At 40.7% G+C, this 24,368-nt stretch overlaps 1 protein-coding gene and 2 non-coding genes across 13 annotated transcripts in view; 2 read left to right on the top strand and 1 right to left on the bottom strand.

The window, feature by feature from the left end:
* Itpr (Inositol 1,4,5,-trisphosphate receptor) overlaps positions 1-20,665 on the top strand; it is a 113,560-nt gene extending 92,895 nt beyond the window's left edge. For all 11 annotated transcript variants that reach the window (XM_089739944.1, XM_089739946.1, XM_089739942.1 and 8 more), the window contains 13 exons: positions 2,347-2,576; positions 3,594-3,692; positions 5,885-6,022; positions 6,828-7,020; positions 7,781-7,903; positions 9,165-9,337; positions 10,246-10,410; positions 11,440-11,617; positions 12,084-12,307; positions 13,568-13,733; positions 14,749-14,909; positions 16,185-16,349; positions 16,905-20,665. In XM_089739944.1, the coding sequence (XP_089596070.1) occupies positions 2,347-2,576; positions 3,594-3,692; positions 5,885-6,022; positions 6,828-7,020; positions 7,781-7,903; positions 9,165-9,337; positions 10,246-10,410; positions 11,440-11,617; positions 12,084-12,307; positions 13,568-13,733; positions 14,749-14,909; positions 16,185-16,349; positions 16,905-16,997 (2,108 nt within the window). In that variant the 3' untranslated portion in view covers positions 16,998-20,665. The remainder of the gene's footprint in view (positions 1-2,346; positions 2,577-3,593; positions 3,693-5,884; positions 6,023-6,827; positions 7,021-7,780; positions 7,904-9,164; positions 9,338-10,245; positions 10,411-11,439; positions 11,618-12,083; positions 12,308-13,567; positions 13,734-14,748; positions 14,910-16,184; positions 16,350-16,904) is intronic.
* TRNAM-CAU (transfer RNA methionine (anticodon CAU)) lies at positions 4,221-4,293 on the bottom strand. The gene has a single exon. It is a non-coding gene; the product is annotated as a tRNA-Met (tRNA).
* On the top strand, positions 8,206-8,278 carry TRNAM-CAU (transfer RNA methionine (anticodon CAU)). The gene has a single exon. It is a non-coding gene; the product is annotated as a tRNA-Met (tRNA).
* Positions 20,666-24,368: the final 3,703 nt, after the last annotated feature.

Here is a 24,368-nt window from a genome sequence, read left to right as displayed (position 1 = left end):
AGGAAACTTCTGCAGGTCTAGTCTCCCACCACTGCGCAAGTCCGATGACAATCTGGCCCACAGCGCGAAAGAGAAGGCTGACCTTCTGGTCAAACTCTTCGCCTCGAACTCGACTGTGGACGACGGGGGTGCCACACCACCGAACATCCCCCGGTGTGATAGCTCCCTGCCGGAAATCTGCTTCACACAGTGTGCAGTCAGGCGGGAGCTCAGACTCCTGGACGTCCATAAGTCGAGTGGGCCAGACGGCATCCCCGCAGTGGTTTTGAAAACGTGCGCCCCTGAGCTGACACCTGCGCTAACGCGTTTGTATCGCCTCTCTTATTGCACTAACAGGGTTCCGTCTTCATGGAAGACTGCCCACGTCCACCCTATCCCCAAGAAGGGTGACCGGTCGGACCCATCGAGCTACAGGCCTATCGCGATAACTTCCTTGCTTTCCAAGGTGATGGAGCGAATTATAAATACACAACTCCTGAAGTATCTTGAAGATCGCCAGCTGATCAGTGACCGACAGTACGGTTTCCGTCACGGTCGCTCAGCTGGCGATCTTCTTGTATACCTTACTCACAGGTGGGCTGAAGCCTTGGAGAGCAAGGGCGAGGCTCTTGCTGTGAGCCTTGATATCGCGAAGGCCTTCGACAGGGTCTGGCATAGGGCACTTCTATCGAAGTTACCATCTTACGGAATCCCCGAGGGTCTCTGCAAGTGGATCGCTAGCTTTTTGGATGGGCGGAGCATCACGGTCGTTGTAGACGGTGACTGTTCTGATACCATGACCATTAACGCTGGCGTTCCACAAGGTTCGGTGCTCTCCCCCACGCTTTTCATCCTGTATATCAATGACATGCTGTCTATTGATGGCATGCATTGCTATGCAGATGATAGCACGGGGGATGCGCGATATATCGGCCATCAGAGTCTCTCTCGGAGCGTGGTGCAAGAGAGACGATCAAAACTTGTGTCTGAAGTAGAGAACTCTCTGGGGCGAGTCTCCAAATGGGGTGAATCGAACTTAGTTCAATTCAACCCGTTGAAGACACAGGTTTGCGCGTTCACTGCGAAGAAGGACCCCTTTGTCATGGCGCCGCAATTCCAAGGAGTATCCCTGCAACCTTCCGAGAGTATCGGGATACTTGGGGTCGACATTTCGAGCGATGTCCAGTTTCGGAGTCATTTGGAAGGCAAAGCCAAGTTGGCGTCCAAAATGCTGGGAGTCCTCAACAGAGCGAAGCGGTACTTCACGCCTGGACAAAGACTTTTGCTTTATAAAGCACAAGTCCGGCCTCGCGTGGAGTACTGCTCCCATCTCTGGGCCGGGGCTCCCAAATACCAGCTTCTTCCATTTGACTCCATACAGAGGAGGGCCGTTCGGATTGTCGATAATCCCATTCTCTCGGATCGTTTGGAGCCTCTGGGTCTGCGGAGGGACTTCGGTTCCCTCTGTATTTTGTACCGTATGTTCCATGGGGAGTGCTCTGAGGAATTGTTCGAGATGATACCAGCATCTCGTTTTTACCATCGCACCGCCCGCCACCGGAGTAGAGTTCATCCATACTACCTGGAGCCACTGCGGTCATCCAAAGTGCGTTTCCAGAGATCTTTTTTGCCACGTACCATCCGGCTATGGAATGAGCTCCCCTCCACGGTGTTTCCCGAGCGCTATGACATGTCCTTCTTCAAACGAGGCTTATGGAGAGTATTAAGCGGTAGGCAGCGGCTTGGCTCTGCCCCTGGCATTGCTGAAGTCCATGGGCGACGGTAACCACTCACCATCAGGTGGGCCGTATGCCCGTCTGCCTACAAAGGCAATAAAAAAAAAAAAAAAAAAGAATCAGATCTGTTAGAACGACCGGCTAAGCTGTATTGTAAACAATTTGAATAGGTATCCACATTTATCTTCAATGGCTTTTAAAATCAGGACAGAAAACAATAGGATTTAGTTTAGTGTAGGGTCTTTTCTAATTCTTAGAAACAAAACACGTGCATGCGGTAGTCAAATTCCACTTCTTCATATCTCTTCAGTTAGTTTGTTACTTATCTATACACAAGACGCACCAAAACTTTGTGGAGTTATTCGTGAAACTTTCAAAATCTCGCAAAGAAAAAGAAAACAAATTAATATTGAAGAAAAATCGCGTATTATGTAAATATATTTTTCCAATAATTCCCTATCGATTTGTTTGTACTTGCACGATACACATTAAACATCACCGGTTGTTACGACTATCGGTTTTTACGACTGAATATGAGCAGTCCCTTCGATGTCGTTATAACAGATTTTGACTGTATTTATATTTATTATACTTATAAAAAAATAATAAAAAATAATGCGTTTGTCTCCAGGACCGTGTCACGAAAACCAGAATTGCATAGCGACGCACGAGAGCAACGGGCTGGACATCATCACGGCTCTGATCCTGAACGACATCAACCCGCTCGGCCGGACGCGCATGGACCTCGTGCTGGAGCTCAAGAACAACGCGTCCAAGCTGCTGCTCGCCATCATGGAGTCCAGGAACGACTCCGAGAACAACGCCGAGCGGATACTGTACAATATGAACCCCAAACAGCTGGTCAGTGCAAGAATTTACGAATTCTTGTAAATAAATAAAAAATCTATTATTATACTTTTAACTCCGTAGAATAAATCATTACTGGATGAATAATTATTGATTTTAAGCAAAAAAAAAACTACGCTTGTTTAATGTTTATTGACGTTTTACATTTAATTTTGTTCAGTCGTTTTCGCACTCGTGCGCATTGTGGATATTATTAAGTGTTTCATTGCGATATACCTGCTTATTATATATGGTTGTAATATAAAGTATAGTAATATAAATAATATTTAAACTGATGATCATGTTAAAGTGTCAGTGCATTGACAGCAAAATCATATGATATAACCTAAAATTCTTATCTTATTTTTTAAATATCTCTGTATCCCCATGAACAATGTTGATTTTAATTTGTTTATAACAAAAGGGAGTCTGTAGTCTGCTATTTAAACTTAATTTCATTACTGTCCTTGAACTTCGTTTAATGGGCCATGCAATTTATGGAGAATGACCTATGCCCTTTGATTTCAATTTGTATGTTGTTAAAAATGCTTATTGAAAATCTTCTACCACCGTTTTCGCGAATAACGTAATTTTGGGACAAATCGGTGAAAGTATTTTTTCTATATTTAAAGTGATATTCTTCCAATTAATATTCGACCATAATCAATGATACCTCAAGCGGTCGTCGTTCTCGTCGTACCCGTCGCTTGCGACGAAGCGCTGGCGAATAAATTAACCCACAGACACAGCCCACTGAGTTTCTCGCCGGATCTTCTCAGTGGGCTGCGTTTCCGATCCGGTGGTAGATTCTGCGAAGCACTTCTTTTGCTAGAGCTAGTGTTAGCAACACTCCGGTTTGAGCCCCGTGAGCTCACCTACACGTCAAGGAGAAGCTGAAATAGTCTCTCAAGGCTATCAGCATAGGTAGGGGGAAAAAGGTACCTATAAGGTACAGTACCGTATAAGGACTTAGTAATTTTCTAACATTTCATTTTTTGATGACAATGGATCTGAATGTGGTTGTGGTCCCAGGTTGATGTTGCGTGCTCAGCCTTCCACCAGGAGCACGGCGCGGACTCGGACTCGGAGAGCGAGGACGACGCGCCCGCGCAGGCCGTCTCCCCCAAGGAAGTGAGTGCACGCAACTGTCCCTTCTGTGCAGACTAAAATCAACTCTATTTATGATCTCATAATGATTATTATCATAGAACAATGAACAAATATCATAGAACGGGTACCAATTTTTGTAATGAAATACACGTACTTAACAAATGTTCACGATTGACTACCACGGTGAAGGAATAATATCGTGTTATAAAAAATCAAACCCAGAAAATTATAATTTCCGTAGTTACGGGTGGTAGGACCTCTTGTGTGTCCACGTGGGTAGGCACCACCACCCTTCCTATTTCTGCCGTGAAGCAATAATGCGTTACAGTTTGATTAGCAGGGCAGCCGCTGTACTGTTAAAAATAAGACCTTGGAACTCATGTCTCAAGGTGGGTGGCAGCGTTTACATGGTAGATGTCTATTGGCTCCGGTAACCACTAAAGTGGGCCGTGAGCTCGTCCACCCAAAAGAAAAAGATACCTTGATGATTTGAAGATAACGTAACTGAAAATTCTTGACTGCAATACAATGTACTTACAAAAAACGTATTGCCCCGGGTGAGGATCGAACTCACGACCTTAAGATTATGAGACTTACGCGCTGCCTACTGCGCCACCGAGGCCGGTGTGAACATGAGCGAAATAGGTCATCGTATCGTTGAAACTCTATGTATAAACTTTAATAGAAAATTCAGTAAAAAAACTCAGTTTTTTTTGTCTTTACTTTGGGATTCTGTAAAATATAGTGTATCTATTTATATTAAATTTCAGTAGAAAAACACATTTGTTTTGTCTTTACTTTGGGATTCTTAAAAAATATAGTGTATGCTATTTATATTTTTGGATTTTAAAAAAAACCATTAGCAACCTAGCCGCTCGCGTCCACGAAAATGTTGCAATATTCGAAAAATCTGAATTATAGATAAAAGACAAGATTAAAACGCATTTATATTATTATTACTTTTAATCATATTTACAAACTCGCAAAAACCGAAGTGAATGCCATAATTAAAATTTAATGATTCGTAATAATAATTTGTTTGTATGTACATCTTTATGGGTCCGCACGGATCGGTGCCACCGTCCTGTTGTGGATTTTTGTCGCGATTTAACATCAGATTGGCCAGCTATATGTCTAAAAAGCTACCTACGATGCAGTATAATAATATTTTTTATTAATTAAAGCCAAATTCCACGCCCCTGTAATGTCGAGACAGCAATCATACAGTAGTGTGAGTCGTGAGATAAGACAGTTTTTTAGCTCTCGTTTGATAAGAATCTAGTATTTACTGTATGTACAGGTCATTCATAAAGTTTATCATTTTACGTTATTAGTGATCTGTCAATGTCATTGTTATCAGTCGAATCCTCGGTGAACTATAGAATTGTATGCATTTTGTGCTAAATGCCGCCACCCACTTTGACATATAAGTTCTAAAGTCTCAGTATAGTTACAACGGCCGCCCCACCCTTCAAACCGAAACCCTTTACTGCTTCACGGCAGAAATAGACAGGGCGGTTGTATCTACCCGTGCGGACTCAAGAGGTCCTACCACCAGTACAGCCAATGCAGCCTCATGTCTCAAGGTGTGTGGCGCTAGTCATGTTGTGATGTTTGAGCTTCGGTAGCTCCTAGAATATTGTGTAAGTCGTGAGGTCGTTAGCTCATCTTGGGCAATAAACATAAAAACTTATATATATAGGATTGGTAAGAACGGAAAGTTAAAATGTTAGTGAGAGAAAACGGTAAGCAAGAGATAAGAGAATGACAGAATTACTTTTATTAGCTTCAGACGTATGTATGTTAGTATGCAACGGAATCTTTGAACGTGATTTTGACCCCCTTCGAAATGTCGAATAAGCTGGAAATTTGGTATACTTATTAAGGACCGATGACAATTCAGTATTAAAAATATCTTCTTTATTATAATAATTAAATAAATAATAGTTTAAAAAAACTAACAAAATACGCTTTTACAGAAAATCCAACTTAAAAATAGGAAATAAATTTTTAGTAAATTTATCGCCGACCCGATATCTAGTTACTATTGTTGATCGAAGATGCAGTTGGAACGTTTGCTTACGTTTGCCGCTAGGGGCGCTATTCCAACTCCATACAAATTTGAGTTGACTGTTACGCTATCGATAACGATAAAAAACTCGCACCAAGCACACTGAACCCTCGCCGAATTTGAATGAAATTTTTTGTGCCAGGTGGGCCACAACATCTACATACTGTGCCACCAGCTGGCGGCGCACAACAAGGAGCTGGCGGCGCTGGTGCGAGCCTCGCCCGCCGGCCCGCACGCGCTCGCGCTGCAGTACTACCGGACTCACACGGCGCAGATCGAGGTACGCATAAGAACTTGGGACCTCAGGTCTTCGTCAGAGCGAAGCGTCTTCGGGATTAGGCAACGAGTCCTCGCCATTAACAAGGGACATTGCGACTTCATGTCTTCATCAGAGCGAAGTGCCTTTGGACTGTGGCAACGAGTCCTCGACTTTATCAAGGGAAGTTGAGACCTCATGTCTTCGTCAGAGCGAAGCGCCTTTGGAATTTGGCAACGAGTCTTCGACTTTAACAAAGGGAAGTTGTCCTCATGTCTTCATCAGAGCGAAGCGCCTTTGGAGCTTGGCAACGAGTCCTCGACTTTATTATCAGCAAAAATTTTATAGCCCTTCTTACGAAAACTGCGCAGACGGTGGAGCATGAAATTACCCACACTTATAGAGAATAGAATAGAATAGAATAGAGAGAATATGGAGTGCAGAATGATTTTATTAAGAATAAAAATTAAATTAAATTAAAACAAAAATATTTTTACTACTTTGTATTTGAAATACACCCACCACGCATATATACTCTTTTCTTGATTGTTAAAGTTTCTGGTCAAATTGAGAATAAATTAATATTGTTTGTCTTTAACATTATTTATCTATAGTGTAGTCTTGGCGAAATCTGTGATCAAAGACTTATTAGTCTTTGGCAATAGAACCAATAATAATGTTCAAACCGCAGGACCACTAGTGTCTAATTAAATCTCGCGTTAAAGTAGTATCCTGATCTAGTTTTGTAACGGCATCCTATAGCAAGGAATAAAATTTCAAATCTGATTGTAATAATGTATTCCTGCCCCCGCGGGGGGTCGGGGTGCAGATCGTCCGCACGGACAGGAGCATGGAGCAGATCGTGTTCCCGATCCCGGAGATGTGCGAGTACCTGCCGGCCGACAGTAAGCACAGGGTGCTGCAGAGCGCCGAGCGCGACGACCAGGGCAGCAAGGTCGCGGACTTCTTCGCGAGGCTCGACCACCTCTTCCACGAAATGAAGTGGCAGAAGAAATTACGAGGTATCGACTCCTATTTTTTTTTTTAAGTGAAACTTCTTTAGAATCCTTGTGTGTGATTTCAAATTCGATGAAACGAAAAAATAAGTCCATAGATATAAGTTCTAAGGTCTCAAGTATAGTTACAGCGGCTGCCCCACCCTTCAAACCGAAACGCATTATAGAGAGAGTGGTGGTATCTAATCGCACGGACTCACAAGAGATCCTACCACCAGTATTATGCTAGTTTATGCTATTCAGGGGGCCAACACCCAACACCCCCTGCACCCTTTCACCCCATGTCCGAAAAAAAACGAATGAACTGAGAGTCGTGGCTTCGATTCTTAGTTCGGGCTATTAATTTAAAAATTACTAAAACATTACACACACTACCATGTATTTGACACACACACGCATGCATACTATTTGTTCACTGTCAAACTTTTCTTATTGCTTACAGTCTGTGGTCAAATTGAGAAAATAAATATTATTTGTCTTTATTAATATTGTTTAACTAAAGTGTAGTCTTGGCGAAATGTGATTATAGAAGTATAATAAATAGTCTTTCACAATAGAATCATAATAGTGTACAAACTTATAATTTTAATTAATTATAGTCGAATTTCGACTACCGAAGGACCACTAGTATACATAAGTGTATGTGTGTGTAGTCTCTGGTTCTTGTAGTAATGAGAGTCATGGATCGGACCCAACCGACCAGGTGTGATTGGTCTCCGATTATACATTAATTTATTGAGCAACTCCACCCGCCTTTTGTTCCCAGGACAACCTCTTCTGTTCTGGGTTTCATCTTACATGTCGCTGTGGAGTAACATATTGTTCAACTTCGCCGTTCTGATCAACGTCATCGTGGCCTTCTTCTACCCGTTTTCAGACGAGAACCCTCGTGAGTAATAATTCCTGTTAATTATAATGTATTCGCGGTCTATATTTGGGTAGATTGGCAGACCGACAGGACTTTTTGGCGGAAACGCGAGGAGTGAAGAGTGATTTGTTTAATTTTGTCTATTTAGTGTTTCTTCAGGTTTAAATGTGTAATAACGGTGGTTTATTAACTGTTTAGTAACAATTATTATCGTAATATCAGCTTGAGAGAAAGATGTGATAGCTTCATTTTGTTGCCATTTGTAATTGCATGACTGAGAAAACAATGTTATATAATGACCTATTTCACTCGTCCCTACATCCGCCTCGGTGGCGCAGTAGGCAGCGCGTAAGTCTCATAATCTTAAGGTCGTGAGTTCGATCCTCACCCGGGGCAATACGTTTTTTGTATTTTTATTTCTTAACAAATTTTTAAGAATAAAATAAAATTGTTTTCTCTGTCTATTCAGAATGTGTTCTTGTATTGTTATCTAAATTTGTTTCAAAGGAAATAAATGCATTCCGAATAGTAGCTGGTGAAGATTACAGAATCTAGAATACGTTGTACAAGTTTTTATATGCTAAAGAGCACAATACAGGCTACATCTTATGTCTGAAGCTTCCTTAACCACTTAATGTCAAGTGGGTAGTGAGCTTGTTTACGTTTTAACATTTAAAAAATATAAGTCTGTAGTACTCACACGTTTCAGATAATAGCCACAAAAAAAAACCGGTAAATACAATTTCATTATCATCAGATTTTGTAATATGGTTTCTTATTCAGTTCTTGTTCAGTTAGTATTACTCTACTAACAACATTATTATGGATTTATGATGGCCAGAATTAAATGATATTTATTTATTTATTTATTTTATTTATTAAAAGTACCATGTCCTAGTGGGACTATTTCATCTCCGACCGACGTCGATTCCTACTTCGAGATGTTCCGCGGTATATATGCGACGCTATGTACGCGTGTGACAGTAGACATCCTTAATCCCAGGGACATCTACATCCGATGGAGGGTAGAGATAAGGATTAGGACAGAGGAAGGATTTTTTATGGCTTAGATGGGTGGACGAGCTCGCGGTCCACCTAGTTTTATGTGGTTACCGGAGCCCATAGACACTTACAACGTAAATACCGCCACTCACCTTGAGACAACTAAGGGTCTCAGTTGTTACAGTACAACGGCTGCCCCACCCTTCAAACCGAAACGCATTACTGCTTTACGGCAGAAATATGCAGATTAAGTAGTGTAGTGTCGTGTGTGCGCGCGCAGGTCTGGGCCAGCACGTGTCGCTGGCGGTGTGGGCGGCGAGTGGCGCGGCGGGTGCGCTGGTGGCGTGGGTGCCGCGGGGCGCGGGGGTGCGCGCGCTGCTCGCCTGCGCCATAGTGCGCCTGCTCTGCTCCGCCGGCCCCGAACCCACGCTCTGGGCGTTGGCTATGCTCACGGTCAGCACTGCACTTAACAAATACTCAATACCCCCCCACCCCCAAATTTGTATGCAGTTGGAACGTTTGCTTACGTTTGCCGCTAGGGGCGCTGTTCCAACTCCATACAGAGCTTAACAGAAAAGTTAACTCAAAGGACATGGGCCTTGAGTTAACTTTTACGCTATCGATAACGATAAAAAACTCGCACTAAGCACACAGATCCTGGGCAGATAACAATTGTACTATAGAAATGAATCCAGTTAGTGTGCACGGATCAAATCCGCCATCCTTCTACAGTATCTGGTACTGTAGTTATGAAACACGAGAAAGACTCATCACTATCATGAAGTAGCCCGTGAGGTCGTCTCATGTCAATTCATTTGAATATGTAATAAACAGGAGTCGTATATGCCCACTCCCTCAACTAAGAAGTCTCTTAACATTGTCAAAGTAGGCATGCATACCTTTTTCAATACTACAACTCAGATATATATTTATCTCTTTCCTATACTAAATGAAATTGAAATGAAATTGAAGTGACAAGCTTCACACGACAAAGAGGTTAGGTTTTTCATCGTTGCACCGCAAGGAAAATCCGAAAATATTATTACTACCTGACCCGGCAGACTTCGTAGTGCCTTAATCGATAAATAAAAGACCTAAACTTTTGTATAAAATAAACTTAAAACAAACAAAAGGAATCCGCCCGACGTGGGACACATCAAAGGAAAAACAAAATTGTTATTTTTATTTAATTCCGAGCATTTTCATATTTATTTTACCTTTTAAACCTTCTCTGGACTTCCACAAATAATTCAAGACCAAAATTAGCCGGTCCAGCCATACTCGAGTTTTAGCGAGACTAACGAACAGCAATTCATTTTTATATATAGAGATATAAGTGTACTGATTTTTTTTAATTTCAGATAATAGTAAAAGGTATCCATCTAGTCAGCATAATGGGTAACCAGGGTACGCTGTCCAAGTCGACGCGCAACGTCCTCACCGACCCTGAGCTCCTCTACCACACCGTCTACTTGTTGTTCTGCTTTCTCGGGATATGCTGCCACCCGTTCTTCTTTTCTGTCCTGGTAGGTCACATATCGATATATCGATAGTATCGATAGTAGCTCTAATCTTAAAGTAACCCTACTCATCGAACTCGAAAAAGAGTTCGACTTTTTGGCGGGAACGCGAGGAGTGAAGTTGTGTGATTTGTTTTATTTTGTCTATTTAGTGTTTCTTCAGGTTTAAATGTGTAATAACGGTGGTTTATTAACTGTTTAATATCTGTGAAAGTGCACAAATGTCCTCAAATCCTTCAAAAAGTCCACTGAAAAAATCTCAGTAAATCACCACCATTTTACTGAGATTATATTTCATTCCATATCATCTCATCTCATCTCATTTAATTTGATTTCATACCAGTTGATTAATGTCTCAAATTAATCATCTTTATTTCATTTCATAATTTTCCACAAAAATAAGAATATAACTTAAAATAAGACATGACTTAAAGGTCTTAGTTACCAGGTCATAAAATGCCTTAAAAAAAATAGGACAAAGAGTTCGACGTGCAACCTAACCCATGCATCAGCCCGCTGAATTTCTCGCCGGATCTTCTCAGCGGGTCGCGATTTCGATCCGGTAGTAGATTCATTCGAAGCAACTGCTTTTGAGTTGTTAGGTCTCCTTTGGAGGCGCTCGGGCAGCTGTTAGTAAAAAAAAACCTTAAAGTAGCCTCTTCAAGCAGTTACCAAATCGTAAATTTTATTAATTTTTGATACAATAGAAGAAATTTAACGAAAACTTCAATCGATATTGACAATAAATAACAAATCTTGCACAGACACAAGTTCGAGATTGTTTAGTATATAAAACAACATACGGACCGATGACGTATTTAACGTATTTATATTGCATGTGTGTGAATGAGCACGCAACCTACTGCAGTGGTTAACGGGGCCCATAGATATTACAACGTGCATGCCGCCTCCCACCTTGAGACGTGAGGTCGGTTGCACATAGCGGCGGTCCCCCTACCCCCCTGACGCGTCGGTCCCCCTGACGCGTTGGTCCCCCAGACGCGTCGGTCCCCCTAATGCGTCGGTCCCGTACAGTTGCTGGACATCGTGTACCGAGAAGAGACGCTGCTTAACGTGATGCGGTCAGTGACTCGCAACGGGCGGTCCATCCTCCTGACGGCCGTGCTGGCGCTTGTCCTGGTCTACATGTTCTCCATCGTAGGCTACATGTTCTTCAGAGACCACTTCCTGGTCAACGTCGATCGGTTGGACGGTGAGTACTCCGAGCTGGGTAGAAGATTTAAATGAAGTTTTATTAATATTTTCGACGTGTTCCCGGGAACATGTCGAAAATCCCCGGGGATTTAAACAGGAATTATTATTCAAATCTTTACCAATACATATTAAAAATGTGAAAACTTATTTGGATTTTGGCTTGAATACCTTGTTCTTCTCAATCACGCAAAAATTACTATAGGTTTTTTTTTATTGCTTCGATGGGTGGACGAGCTCACAGCCCAGCTGGTGTTAAGTGGTTACTGGAGGATTTACAACGTAAATGCGCCACCCACCTTGAGATATAAGTTCAAGACTCTCAAGTATAGTTACAACAGCTGCCCCACCCTTCAAACCGAAACGCATTACTGCAGAAATAGGCAGGGTGGTGGTACCTACCCGGAGCGGACTCACAAGAGGTCCTACCACCAGTAAACACAAGGATATTGGTGCGTCCCCCCCAGACGACGACGACCCCCGCTTCGAGGCCGACAGCTGCGGGCGCGACCCCGCCGACAAGTACCGGGGGGCGGGCGGGTGCCGCGCGGCGCCGCGCCTGGTGTCGGTGGGGGGCGAGCTGCGGGAGCGGAGCTGCGACTCGCTGCTCATGTGCATCGTCACCACGCTCAACCAGGGCCTGCGCAACGGGGGAGGCATCGGGGACATCCTGCGGGCGCCGGCCAGCTTCGTACGTACATTACATTTGAAAGTGAAACTTCTTTAGAAACGTTGTGATTTCAAACTCGATGAAACGAAAAAATAAGTCCATAGAGACACAAACACATAAATGTATAGGATTCAGCCGCGAGAGAATGAGATAGAACACATTAGACGTTCTCAGTGTAGTGTTTTTTTAATACAGTGTATGAAACCTATTGTAGTGGATTTTAATTTAGGATTATACGTGAAGTTAAAATATCAATTCACAGAGGGCGCTACCTCGTACTATAAATAAAAGATGATTTACAATTATTTACTAATGACAAAATTTTACATATACTTAGACATTTAGGATAGTTGTATTTTAATTTTTGAAGGTTTCACTTTTACCACGTTTGAATTGCACACACGTATTTTTTTTGTTTTTGCTGACGTGACTGGACTAGCACACGGCCTACCTGGTGTTAAGTGGTTACTGGAGCCCATAGACATCTACAACGTAAATGCGCCACCCATCTTGAGCTATAAGTTCTAAGGCCCCAGTATAGTTACAACCGGCTGCCCCGCCCTTCAAACCGAAACGCATTACTGCTTCACGGCAGAAACAGGCGGGGTGGTGGTACCTACCCGTGCGGACTCACAGGAGGTCCTACCAGTAATTACGCAAATTATAATTTTGCGGATTTGATTTTTATTACACGTGCATTATTCCTTCACCTTGCAAGTTAATCGTGAACATTTGTCAAGTACTAAATATTTCACCCGGTTCCCCCGAGACCGCTGTCCCCCTCCGGTCCCAATGTGAGGGGGGCCGCGCGTGACATGGTATGTGTTGCAGGGGCCGCTGTCAATTAAATATTCCCACCGGCTAGCTGCCCCCCCCCCCCCCTGGTACTCGTGCGGGGGGCGGCGCGTGACTTGCCATGTTTTGCTTTTTTTTTCCCCTACCTATGCTGTAGCCTTGAGAGGCTATTTCAGCTTCGCCCTATCGTGTGTAGGTGAGCTCACGGGGCTCAAACCGGAATGTTGCTAACACTGACCCTAGCAAGAGCAGTCCTTCGCAGAATCTACCACCGGATCGGAACGCGACCCACTGAGAAGATCCGGCGAGAAACTCAGTGTCTGTGGGTTAATTTACTGGTTGAGCCCTTCGTCGCAAGCGACGGGTTCGACGAGAACGATGACCGGCGTGTGTTGCAAGAGCCGTTGTCCATTGAATATTCTAACTGGTTCGCCGCCGCCCCCCACCCCGTGTGGGGGGCGGCGCGTGACGTGTCGTGTGTTGCAGGAGCCGCTGTTCGTGGCGCGCGTGGTGTACGACCTGTTGTTCTTCTTCGTTGTGATCATCATAGTTCTCAACTTGATATTCGGCGTGATAATCGACACGTTCGCGGACCTGCGTAGCGAGAAGCAGCAAAAGGAATTAATACTTAAGAGCACCTGTTTTATATGTGGTTGGTATATTTGTGCGCGTCACGAGGGTTCCTCCCGCCTTGGGTCAGTGGTCTGGCTAAGTAGGTGATCTAATCCGTACTATTGTTTGTATGTTTGTCCTTCTTTCACGATAGGAGAAGGACCCTGGCACTATCTTGGTAGCTACCTTTTATCCCGAAAAACATCTCATTTCCATTAGAAACTACACTGTCACTTTTCATTGACCACGCGGGGTAGCTGTGATTATACGAAGAAGAATATTTGTTGTGTGTTTGTTTGTTCGTAGTGACGTTCGAACGTGGAACAGTAATATTTCATGAAGTTTTTACTTGAGCTAAAGGCTTGAGAAAAGTAGAGAGACGTGAAGAGAGTGTGGAGAAGAGTAAAAGAAATGAGTTCAAAGAGTTTTAAAAATGTCCGACTTCCCCGATTTTACAAATTATACCTATAATGAAACTGGGCAATAGTCGGTATTTCGACGCTCCGCACTTTATACGCGCACTTAATAGCGCTCCGCACTGAATAGAGTCGATTTATCGACGGTTCACACTCAAAGGGTTAATGTGATAATGATGCCTTACTAGTTTAATCTTCTGATTCACTCAGCATAAAACTAGATCGCTTTTCTGGTGTAGTGAGTAGAAACTCAGTAAGCCACGGAGTTCGAATTCGATTCCCGATATCGGAGTAAATAGAAAACATATATAATACAAAATAGTATTTAGTTTTAGTCTCGTTTGTTTGGTTTCGGTACTCACAGCACACACACACACACACACACACACACACACACACACACACACATACACACACACACACAACCACACACACACACACACAACCACACACACACACACACACACACACACACACACACACACACAACCACACACAACCACACACACACACACACACACACACACACACATACACAACCACATACGTAAACATACATGCGCACACACAAGGTGGGGACGTTTATTCTATAGTTATTTTTGTTTTCAATACTCTACAGTGAATCATTTCCTGTTCCAGGGTTGAACAGGTCAGCCTTTGACAATAAGACAGTGTCCTTCGAGGAACATATAAAGAGTGAGCATAACATGTGGCACTACCTGTACTTCATGGTGCTCGTGAGGGTCAAGGACCCCACAGAGTTCACCGGCCCCGAGAGTTACGTGCACTCTATGATAAAGGTCAGTATCTATGAGGTCGGCTGCTGCCAATGTTATGACCACTGGCAACTAAGAGCACTTTTATATTTACCAGATAATGATCGAGCTTTGCTGGGGTTTTTTTTTTATAAATTGTGTGTTTTAGAAATTATATTTAAATAATTACATATTGATAAAATGATGAAATATGAATAATATTTTTCGATCTTACCTACAGAATAATAATAAAATATGAACTGGTTATCACTACATAGTATCGAAGAAAGTCGCTTTCTCTGTCTCTATATCCCTATGTATGCTTAAATCTTTAAAACTACGCAACGGATTTTGATGCGGTTTTTTTTAAGAGATAGAGTGATTGAAGAGGAAGGTTTATATGTATAATAACATTTATTAAATAGTGGAGAAATCAATAATAAATTACAGTTTCCGAAGCGAAGCGAGGGCGGGTCGTTAGTTTAAAGATAAAATCAAAATTATCGATAAAGTTAATTTTTATGAATAAAACAACATTTTCTGAAAATAAATCGTAGCTACATCGATTTATTGCCCCCAAAATCCCCTATATACAAAATTTTATGAAAATGGTTGGATCCGTTTCCGAGATTGCTCGTTTAAAGATATAAGATATGGCCCCTTTGTTTTTGTCTAATATACTGAAATCAGTGGAGGTAGTATGTCCTGTGATCCCAAACGGGTAGGTACCACCGCTCTGCCTATTTCTGCCGTGAAGCGTTAATGTCTTTCGGTTCGAAGGGTCGGGCATAGTACAACAGCCTATTGTACAACTGATACTTAAGACTTATGTTTGAAGACGGGTACTGGCGTTTACGTAGTGCTGTCCATGGGCCCCACTAACCGCATTGCAACACTAGGCTGTGAGCTTGTTCACCCATCTGCACTATAAAAATGAATTGCTGTTTATTAATCTCGCTAAAACTCGAGAACGGCTGGACCGATTTGGCTAATTTTGGTCTTGAATTATTTGTGGAAGTTCAGAGAAGGTTTGAAATGTAGATAAATATGAAAATGCTTGGAATTAAATAAAAATAACAATTATGTTTTTCCTTTGATGTGTCCCCCGTCGGATGAATTCCTTCTGTCTGTCTTTTATTTATCGTTTGAGGCACTACGAAGTCTGCCGTATCAGCTAGTGTTTTATATAAATTCATTGGTAACACATACCTTCGACAATCGTGAGACTCCATACAGTTATTGCTCGCGAACCCCTGCGCTATCTGCGCGGGGTTCAATGCTGCGGTCCACACGCACTCAGCGGTCCCTTTGTTCCGCCAGTCCAACAACTTGGACTGGTTTCCGAGACTGCGGGCGCTGTCCCTGATGGGCGGCGGCGAGGGCGAGGGTGGGGAGCTGGAGCTGCGCGCGCTGCAGGCCCAGCTGGACCGCGCGCACCGCGCCGTGGCCACGCTCACCGACCTGCTCACCGACCTCAGGGACCAGGTGGGTGCAAGGGGCGTTGGGGGGGGGGGGGGTAACACACAAGCGACTGCCAACCCAGTATTGTCTCATTTTTACTAGTGTTAGGATCTTTTGTGAGCCCGCACGGGTAAGTACCACCGCCCTGCCTATTTCTGCCGTGAAGCAGTAATGCGTTTCGGTTTGAACGGTGAGGCAGCCGTTGTAACTATACTGAGACCTTAGAGCTCATATCTCAAGGTGGGTGGCGGCTTTTACGTTGTAGATGTCTATGGGCTCTGGTAACCATTTGACATGAGGTGAGCTGTAAGCTCGTCCATCTAACTACACAATAAAAATAAAATAAAAAATGCTTATCTATGCCATTAATTTCGCCGACCAAAGCGCCTTAATTCACAGAACATCGTATCATTTTTGTCACTATTTACTAGTTTTGTTTTGATACATTAAAATTCTTTCTTCTTTATACATTAACATAACCAATCTGCTCGGCCGAAATGAGACGAGTGACCGTAGCCGTGGATCAGTGTCGCGTCTCAAAACGCCCGACCTCATGCAGACCTCACGTTGCCCGCACAGATGACCGAGCAGCGGAAACAGAAGCAACGCATCGGCTTACTGAACTCGACCTCGGCGTACCTCCAGAACTTGCAATTGAACCTGCCACCGTGAGCGACACGCCGGCCCCGCCGCAGCGACGCACGACTCTCGACCTTAACTACATCAACATTGGATCGAAATTTGAACGACACTTGTTAAATATGTACACACATCTTCAAGAATATCCTTTACAAACAAATCAAATCACATATCGTCTTTTCGCATTAAAACTGTATAACCTCAAAACTTACTAATTTTACAGGAGAGTGTTTTAAAGGTTTTTTATTTTAACATGTGATATTTTTAATATTAATCATATTTGCAACATTTATTTTTTAATTTTTTACCAGTTACATTATCTGTCTTTTAAAGTAAGATAAAATTATGTATTAATTTTGTTAATAGTAGTCAAAAACTCAAAACATAGGTAAACTAAAAAAAAAGAAATAAAACTAAACTACGCTATTTTGACAGTATTTATGAGAAACATACTGGTTGAAAAATACCAAATGTTTATGCATATTAACTCAATTTCGAATATTTTTGGAAATTTTACACTTTTAATGCGAAAAAGCGATATAATTGGTTAGATAAGTTATAATGATTGTTAATTGAACCGTACCGTTCGTTCTATAAGCAATATACAGCGTGTTCAATTTTTACACTAATACTATTATTCATATTTTCGATATTGAATTTAGATCTATGTGGTTTTTCGATTCATTATTACCAGCAGCCTCGTGCGTCCCTGCTTCAACACAACGCCCTCAGCCAAAACATAGAACAAGACATTCCATCGCACAATTGTTACCAAGCAACTTCGATTTCCACTGAGACGCTCCTGCGATTTATACTAAAACATACTTAATGATAATAGGGATAAAGCTCACATTGGAATATACGTAATCGTAGAATCTATCAGATTTTATTTTGTAGTTAATAGAAATATCTTATTTAAATAAGAAATTTATCTAGTTGTAGTGTCGAGACATATCTGTCATGATATTTCATGTACTTATTAGATCGTTGGATTTGTTATCGATTTTATTATTCTCTTTTAATTTTACGAATATACATACACATACACATCCCTCCCATTTATATATTACTTAAGTAGAAACCATTAAAAACATTTTTAAATAAAAATGATATTTTCGACTTTAAATACTTATATTACATTAGTAGTATTACATAAGTATGTTATATGTGCGCACGAATCATACACATATTTTTGTCATTTTATGTCAAAAAAAAACATAACAAAAAATTCGTCAATTCTCAATCAAAATACATCAACGTTGAAAAATTTGTACAGTAACGGGATGTCTAGTCCGAAAATAACGCTCAACTCGAATATTTGACGTCATATGTAGGTAATGTACCTTGATTGTGTTTTTCGAAACCGAATGAGCATGAGGTCGGTGACCTCACGCCGATCTCTAGGGTGAGGTAGTTAACACGTAAATACTTATTGAAATAAGCTCATACAAAGATGGACATGTGATCACATTGATTGCAGTATACTTAAGACGCTGTTGTTCTCAGAACTTTGTTCTTTTTTGTTAATGTTCATTGTTGTTCTGACGGAGGAGAACCTTGAGGGGTACTGGAGGAGGCTGTGCCGTACGGGAGAGTCAGAGATTGTTGACGCGTGATTGTTTGACTGAGGAAGCGATCACTCGCGCCCTCTACGATTTGTGTACTTAAACAGTTTTATAGTTTGGGAGAAATGGATAATGATCGATTTAAAAATTGCAACTTTAAATATTAATTCAATAAATTCACCGTGTCTATTTTTTCTTACAACAAAAAAAAAACTAATCTATTGTCATCTCTGTACGTAGTAGAGTCACTAAAAATGTTCTTTTCTCTCTCTCTCTCTCTCTCTCTCTCTCAAACATTACGTTATTTTTTGTAATCATAGTTTTAATTACAGCAGTCTTTTTAAAATCCACTAAAAAACTGAATAATTCGGTTTAATAGCCTCTGTCTGCCCTACTCCCCTTCGGAACACGCGTGTAGTGGAATAAGCTCAATATATTTACTTACTTATCTACATTAGTTAGAAAACTATCGAATAAATTTAAAACAACACTATCGTTCGAACAGTATCTTTTGAAGATCTGAATTGCGTTTTAAAAATTAATTACTCTTTTTTGTTGTATTTTCTAAATGTTTAATTATTATTGTGTGTGGTAGTGTTTTTTGTGGTATATATATTTATATATTTAAAACATTTGCTTTTGTTAAGTTTTCTAAAGATTTTTATGTAATTTGAAACAAACAGTTTTCTTTGTAAATTTTTTTACGAATGATCACAAAAAGTGTTTATATAGCAAGTGATATTTATTTTCTCATTGGTATCTCGACAAACAAAAATATATGTTAGTAGAGTACTTTAAAATTATTAACATAATTTATGAACACAACTAGAATGTTCTAATAGTGTTTGAGACAAAAGGTTTGCAGTTTAGATCATCTCGGATATATATATGTTAAATTAGTTTGTTTAGAAGCTAAAGCTTAATAAAAAAAGTTATTATGTATCCAAACGTTGACTGCGGAATGGATAGGGCCCTGGCCTTCTCGAAGTCTCCGTTACAAATACTAACTTCAATTATGAGAACGCGCAATGTATTAAGTAATAAATAATAAACTAGTTTAACACTGACAAATGGCGTCTCTATAAATAAAATTGCCAGTGGAGAAAATTCCAAGTGTTACCAATAATTATATTTATTGATGAAACTACGGCTGGTGATATATCAGTTTAACCTTACTAGGGTTACTTAATTAGTGAAATAAAGCTATCTTTTTAAACTTATTTACATAAAATAAAATTGAAGTTCACTATAAGTGCATTTAACTTTTAATTTGACTTTTAATACAAAACGTATTAACGTGGTTTTAAGCGAAAATATGGCGTATATCTAAATTATCATCTCAAAAAGATAATACTTAGAGATTAATAATATTTTGTAACAATTTTCTAGTTTAAAATTAGTTACAGATCATTTAAAAAATTATGTACTTAAATGAAAACAATTCACCCTATGTCTTTGAAACGACTTCTATCTATATAAAAGTTCTCTAACTTTCTATTTTTAAAAAGTCGGTTGTAAACATGAAGTTTTCTGCTCAATACGTGCTCGAAAAATTACACAATAGCTTAGCAATACGAAATGCTAAGATATCGAAATTATCTTTTACCGCTAACGCCATCTGTTGGTTAGGTAGCAACTCAGTAGCGCCATCTATGAATTGTATGATCGAACTTACTATTCCCTAAAAAGTATTCGACCAATCTATTTTTTTATGTCTATATCTACTGTTTCTGTAAACGAATTCTAGTTTTTTAATTAATACATTTTTATATTGTAGAGTTTTAGAGAAATATTTATTTTCATCGCACTTATACATTCCTAGTGTATATTTTATATATTATTATTTACTTTCTTTTTTCATGATCTATATTCGAATCTTGAGGTGGTTGCTTCATAGAATTTAATAGTTGAATAGTGTTTTTGAATATTAAACTTTACTCCCATCTAAATTAGATGTATTCTTCTTGTAAGCGAAACCTCGTTTTTATGTCATCTCGTTCTATTAGATTTACGAATGTAGAGATATTATAAAAGTTATTATGTTATTTGGGAGTTGACTGGTCGGTTCTTAGGCCGATACGAATCGGTTTTTTTTTTGTTGTTGTATCAAAACCGAAATAAAGATATGGCACAAATTGTGTTTTTGTTTTTCTTTTGTTCTTTTTATTGGAGATAAGATTCCGGCAGCCCGTGACTAACGATGTTATCTTCCTCACATTATCCTATTAATCGGTAAGTTTAATATCTAATAAGTTTTTCGGAAATTTCATGTCGGCTTTATGGATGAATCAACAATTTTTGTAAATACCGCAACTCTTATCTGATATCTGATTAATATATATATAAAATGAATTGCTGTTCTGAAATCTATTACAGTAGAAAATTATTAGGTAAAATAGGTACTTAGGCCTTTCTGTTAAATAATCTGGTTTCCTGACACGACAGTTTACTAGGGTTGACAAAATTTTTGGCTTTCTTAATTAATTTTTTTTACGGGGTATTTTGTAGCACGTTGTATGCAAATCTATACATATAAAAAGATAGTAAAGTAGATAAATATGAAAATGCTCGGAATTAAACAAAAATAACAATTATGTTTTTCCTTTGATGTGCCCCCCGTCGGACGGATTCCTTTTGTTTGTTTTACGTTAATTTTATACAAAAGTTTGGGTCCTTTTATTTATCGATTGAGGCACTACGAAGTCTGCCGGGTCAGCTAGTCTGATAAAAGTTTCTAAAGAGAGTGTCGGAACGTCACTTCGCCGTGGCGCGGCCCAGTACCTTCATGTTGGGATGTCTGCGTCGGTGAGATGAGTAACCACCAGGAATAAAAATAAAGTAAAAAAAATCATCGAAGAGTTTAACGTGACACTTAACTTAAACCCATTTTAAAAAATTATGCGCGTGCAATTTGGTGCACGTGAAAGAATAGAAACTTCTTTTGCTGTGTATAACTAGTCAGGTCATAAGTATTGTCACACAGTAAAAACTTTTCTTTTAGAATGCTGGCCACAAAAAAGTTTATTGAATTCGAATTTCGAATTGTTCGTGAAAATAAAAATGTATACTTTTAGAATTTTACTCATTTTTAAATATGAAGTGGACGCTTAAAGAAGACCGTGTTGCAGTTATTGCGTTGCATCGTTGCGGTTACGCGCCAATTCAAATTTTTAACATACTGAAAAATTTGAATATAACCAAAAGATTCGTTTATCGTACCATCAAACGATACAATGAAGATTCTAGTGTAGATGACAGGTCAAGAAGTGGTCGCCCTCGGTCTGTTAGGACTCCAGCAGTGATAAAAGCTGTGAAGACGCGAATTCAAAGAAATCCCAAACGTAAGCAGAAACTGTTGGCCCTTCAGATGGGGTTAAGCAGAACCACGGTGAAAAGGGTGTTAAATGAAGACTTAGGGCTTCGGGCATATCGAAGAAAAACAGGACATCGTTTGAATGCTCGTCTAATGGACCTGAGACTGAAGAGATGCCGCGCTTTGTTGAAGCGGTACGCGGGAAACAAATATCGGGAAATTCTTTTTTCAGATGAAAAAATTCTCTCAAAATTTTTCATCTGAAAGCTCTCTTGAGCTACAACAAACAAAATGATAACGTGTACGCACACAGTAGTGAAGAAGCGAGCAACCGTATTCCGCGTGTCCAACGAGGTCATTTTCCATCCTCGCTCATGGTATGGTTGGGAGTTTCTTATTGGGGCTTAACAGAGGTACATTTTTGTGAGAAAGGTGTAAAAACGAATGCAGTTGTGTATCAAAATTCAGTCCTGACGAACCTTGTGGAACCTGTTTCTCATACCATGTTCAATAACAGGCACTGGGTATTTCAACAAGATTCGGCGCCAGCTCATAGAGCGAAGAGCACACAAGACTGGCTGGCGGCGCGTGAAATCGACTTCATCCGGCACGAAGACTGGCCCTCCTCCAGTCCAGATTTGAATCCGTTAGATTACAAGATATGGCAACACTTGGAGGAAAAGGCGTGCTCAAAGCCTCATCCCAATTTGGAGTCACTCAAGACATGCTTGGTTAAGGCAGCCGCCGATATTGACATGGACCTCGTTCGTGCTGCGATAGACGACTGGCCGCGCAGATTGAAGGCCTGTATTCAAAATCACGGAGGTCATTTTGAATTAACTTTAGTGTCATAAGAATCTATGTTTTGTTAAGTTAATTTTGGTATATGAATGGTTACATAATGAATAAACTTGTTTCAATTATTTTACATTAAACATGTGACAGAATTTATGACCTGACTAGGTAGTAGGTATTCCTCATTTTTCATCCTTAAGTCAAATTCCTCTTGTAATAGGTAATGCTGTATAAGAGAAACGACCTAGCTGGCTTTGTCCTTTCGCTCTCTCTCCGGTCGAATGGTTCGCGAGACGCTTTGTATATTCTCTCACTCTCGCTCGTCCTAAATTGTATCTTTTCTCTCTAGCCGTAACGAATCTGTCGCGAGTAAAATTTTACTCTCAACGCGCTTAACGAAGTTTCACTATAAAATAAGACTACTGTATTTCTACATTAGACCATTAGAACGATTACTAGGATTACTTCGTAGCGGACAAAATGTTCACAGCCTAGTGAGTTTCTCGTCGGATCTTCTCAGTGGGTCACGAATCCGATCCAGTAACAGATTCAGCTAAGCGCTGCTTTTGCTAGGGCTAGTGTTAGCAAATTCTCTAAGATCGAACCTTTGAGCTCACCTACTCGTCCGGGCGTAGCAAGAATAGCCCCCTATGCCAGAACCACAATGCGTTATTCGCTATACGTTATGTGGGTTATTCGCGCGCATACTTCGAAGTGTGGGGAGTATATTCGCCAATATTCGCTTTATTCGTACGCATAGCACATAAGCACGAATAGCAAATACGCGTATCCGTCGACTAGTCGGTTTTTTGACACACTTCAAAGGACGCGAATAAGGCAAATATGCGCAATTGCGCATCGACTGGCTACACTTCAGTAAGTTATTCGCTCGCTTGTGGCGGTCGTGTATCGACGTGTCTTATAATCATCCACCAGCGTTTTCTTTTCGGTCTTTTAGTAACTTTGTACTTGTACAACAAGTACTGATAAGAAGAATTGAGGAAATAATAATTTGCGGCAACTCTCAACACGACTATCGCTCCACGCAAACAACGCACATATTTGCCTTATTTGGCATAATTCAGCGTACCAGTTCGAAGTGTGGATCGCATGTTTGTTATTTGCGCACAACGCAGCGTGGTTCCGGCATTAGATTACCAACGAATAGGAAAAAAAATCAGAATGATATACCCGTACCGTCGCATCCCCTCTAATAGACCAAATGAGGAACTTCGCAGTTAAGTTGGATAATATATACCCGTAATGCAACATGCATCCCTTCTAGTAGACCAAACGAGGAATTTCGCAGTTAAGTTGGATTATAAGCGGATACGACTCTCATGTGAACAAACCTTTTTTTTATTGCTTAGATGGGTGGACGAGCTCACAGACCACCTGGTGTAAAATGGTTACTAAAGCCCATAGACATCTACAACGTAAATGAGCCACCCACCTTGAGATATAAGTTCTAAGGTCTCAGTATAGTTACAACGGATGTCCCACCCTTCAAACCAAAACGCATTACTGTTTCACGGCAGAAATAGGCGGGGTGGTGGTACCTACCCGTGCGGACTCACAAGAGGTCCTACCACCAGTAAAAGAAGAAACCTGTGAAGGGGTCATAGCTGTGACTTGGGCAGGGGTCGCATCCCCGTAGTTTCAGTACTTATCGTTCATTAACCGTACAGATTGTTATCATTAAGAACCCCTGGTCGGAGGAATACGCTATAG

Source organism: Bombyx mandarina, chromosome A1 (genome assembly GCF_030267445.1).
Source record: "Bombyx mandarina strain Sakado chromosome A1, ASM3026744v2".
Classification (NCBI taxonomy): Eukaryota; Metazoa; Arthropoda; class Insecta; order Lepidoptera; family Bombycidae; genus Bombyx; species Bombyx mandarina.
The sequence above is the reverse complement of the archived record's forward strand: the minus strand, read 5'-3'. Positions and strand labels throughout refer to the sequence as shown.